This window comes from Fusarium tjaetaba (assembly GCF_013396195.1).
Source record: "Fusarium tjaetaba strain NRRL 66243 chromosome Unknown NRRL66243_c0000404, whole genome shotgun sequence".
In the NCBI taxonomy this organism is placed as follows: Eukaryota; Fungi; Ascomycota; class Sordariomycetes; order Hypocreales; family Nectriaceae; genus Fusarium; species Fusarium tjaetaba.
Window position 1 is genome coordinate 32,499 of NW_023501600.1, and position 2,208 is coordinate 34,706.

General features: G+C 49.5%; 1 protein-coding gene across 1 annotated transcript; it reads left to right on the top strand.

The window, feature by feature from the left end:
• Nucleotides 1-411: 411 nt before the first annotated feature.
• Nucleotides 412-1,702, top strand: FTJAE_13359 (cytochrome P450 monooxygenase; the record flags this gene model as incomplete). Its single annotated transcript, XM_037346495.1, has 3 exons — nt 412-1,302; nt 1,354-1,433; nt 1,483-1,702. 3 exons carry the CDS (start codon nt 412-414, stop codon nt 1,700-1,702), a joined length of 1,191 nt encoding a protein of 396 aa, XP_037199619.1.
• Nucleotides 1,703-2,208: the final 506 nt, after the last annotated feature.

Sequence of the window (2,208 nt, forward strand, 5' to 3'; positions counted from 1 at the left end):
TTACCTGGGTCTCCTCCCTGCACTGCGGCCCACGCGGGGCCCTTAATTTTTCTTTGCGCTGGTCAAGCCCGGCTATTGTTGGTGGACGTCCGGCCTGGCCCTGCGACTGTGGACTGTGGACGTGTCCAGCCTCCCAGGGCGAGTCGAATCGAGTCGGTGAAGCTGGGATCCCTTCCAAGTGCTCCACTCTTGAACACGTCGTTGGCGTTGGTCTCCTTTAGGCCTTTTGAAGCTCTCAAAAGGTAAAGAGTTCGCATTGACTAGACGTGAGACGCGAGGTTGGTGCCGCTATCTATCTTTGACGTCCCGTACCTTGCCTTGCCTTGCCGCTGCCGTTGCCCGAGGTGCTGCCACCACCGCAGAAAAGAATATCAACATAAACACACCACTTTACATCAGATCGATCAAATCATGGATCTCGCTGCTATCGACGAGGATACCGCTGCTGTTCTCGCTGCAGCTGCAGCTGAGGCTGACGAGGCGTCTGCAGTCTCGGATCAGCAATTCATCTTCTCGACGCCGGATCGAAAACAACCTCTCTCAAATTCATCCTCTGCCGCCACTACACCAGCCACCAATTATTTCTCCTACGGAAACCTCAGCAACGGTTATCGCAATGAATTTCGCAATCGATATCACGACGACAATGACTCTGCCCCGGACCAAGACATTCCCGGATTGAGAACACCTTCATTACTCTCCAGCCCGAGTGTGGCTTCAAGTCTCGGATTCTCCACAGGACGGGTGAGTCCTCACAAAAGGGACATCTCTGGCCATTCAAGACTATCTTCAATCAACGATTCACCAAACAACACTTCTCCCTCTGTTCGTCGGACCCACCGCCCGCGAAACAGTCGCGATGTTTTGGCGCAGAGGTTGAGTCAGCTCGCGCATGAGCTCACTTCAGGCGACGATGATTTACTCGACGATAGTGGCGTCGATATTCTCACCGCGCAACTGGATCAGCTGGAGGGCACAAAGATGCTTAAGAAGACCGTCTCATTTTCCTTACCTTCCACACCATCACCGCGGCAAGCGCATCAACGATTGAGCCTGGATATGTGCAGTCCTGGTGAATCAATCTTCAGCACACCAGGTTCCGCGTTCAAGACACGGTTCTCAGATTTGGGAGCATCACTTAGAAGGGATCCTGAACCAATACCGGAGCCAGAACCGGAACCTCCGGCCAACATGGGGATGACTGTTGCTCAGGCCAAGAAGGTTATTCAAGAAGTTACTCAGCTCAACGAGGAGATGTCACAATTGGTCACAAATCTCAAGGCTCGACAAGAAGAGTCTGATGTACGTTTTATTTTCTCCGTTCGACTATCCAAATACTTACATAGCCCGCAGCATATCCAAGGTCTGCTCATCGAGCGTGCCGAACGTGCTGCTCAGCGTATTATCTTTCTTCAAAACCGAATAGCTCATCTGTTAGTTTACCTACGCCTCGTTTCTCAACACCCTTCTAACAAACAACAGCGAGCAAGAATTGCGCGAAAATGACGATGAACTTCAGTATCTCCGCATCTGCCTCAAAGCCGTCGAGATTCAAATGCCAGCACATCCGGACAAAGAACTTCAAAGATGCATATCCTCATTCAAAAAGGATTACCAAGCTCTAAAACGAAAACGTGTCAATCGCTCCAGCATCGCAAGCCTCTCTAGTCTCGGTTCTCCCTATCCCGGCTCTCCGGCATGACATCCGGCTCTCTTAGTTTGCGGATAAAAACACCTATCCGCAACACTCACGAATTATGAAATTCATCTCTCTCATCACTGCGCCGACTCACGCCTTTACGCTTTATGACGTTTCGCTTCCTCTCATACGAAATCGTTCCTACTGTCACATCCTAGCAAGTCACAATTAAAGTAATGGCCTTCACCGCAACTACGTACTGCTCACGCAGCACATCGCGCCATCGTTCACATCAGATACCCTTTCCCGAAGCAAGCACTGTTGTGTTTTCTCAAATTTGCATAAAATCGGTGCATTACGGCATAGCGATCGTTCTTGAAATTTGGCAGCAATGCCCTCAAAATATATTAATGGCACGGTGTTGGTGGAAACTCCATGTCTGGTTTATTGACATTATTACTGTCGGTTTTTTACTGTTTAACAACTCATGATATCAGGCATGAAAAGGGTCACGAGTTTACTTTAGAAGATAGCATCAATGACATGACTGTCCAAGTTAACACATGAGT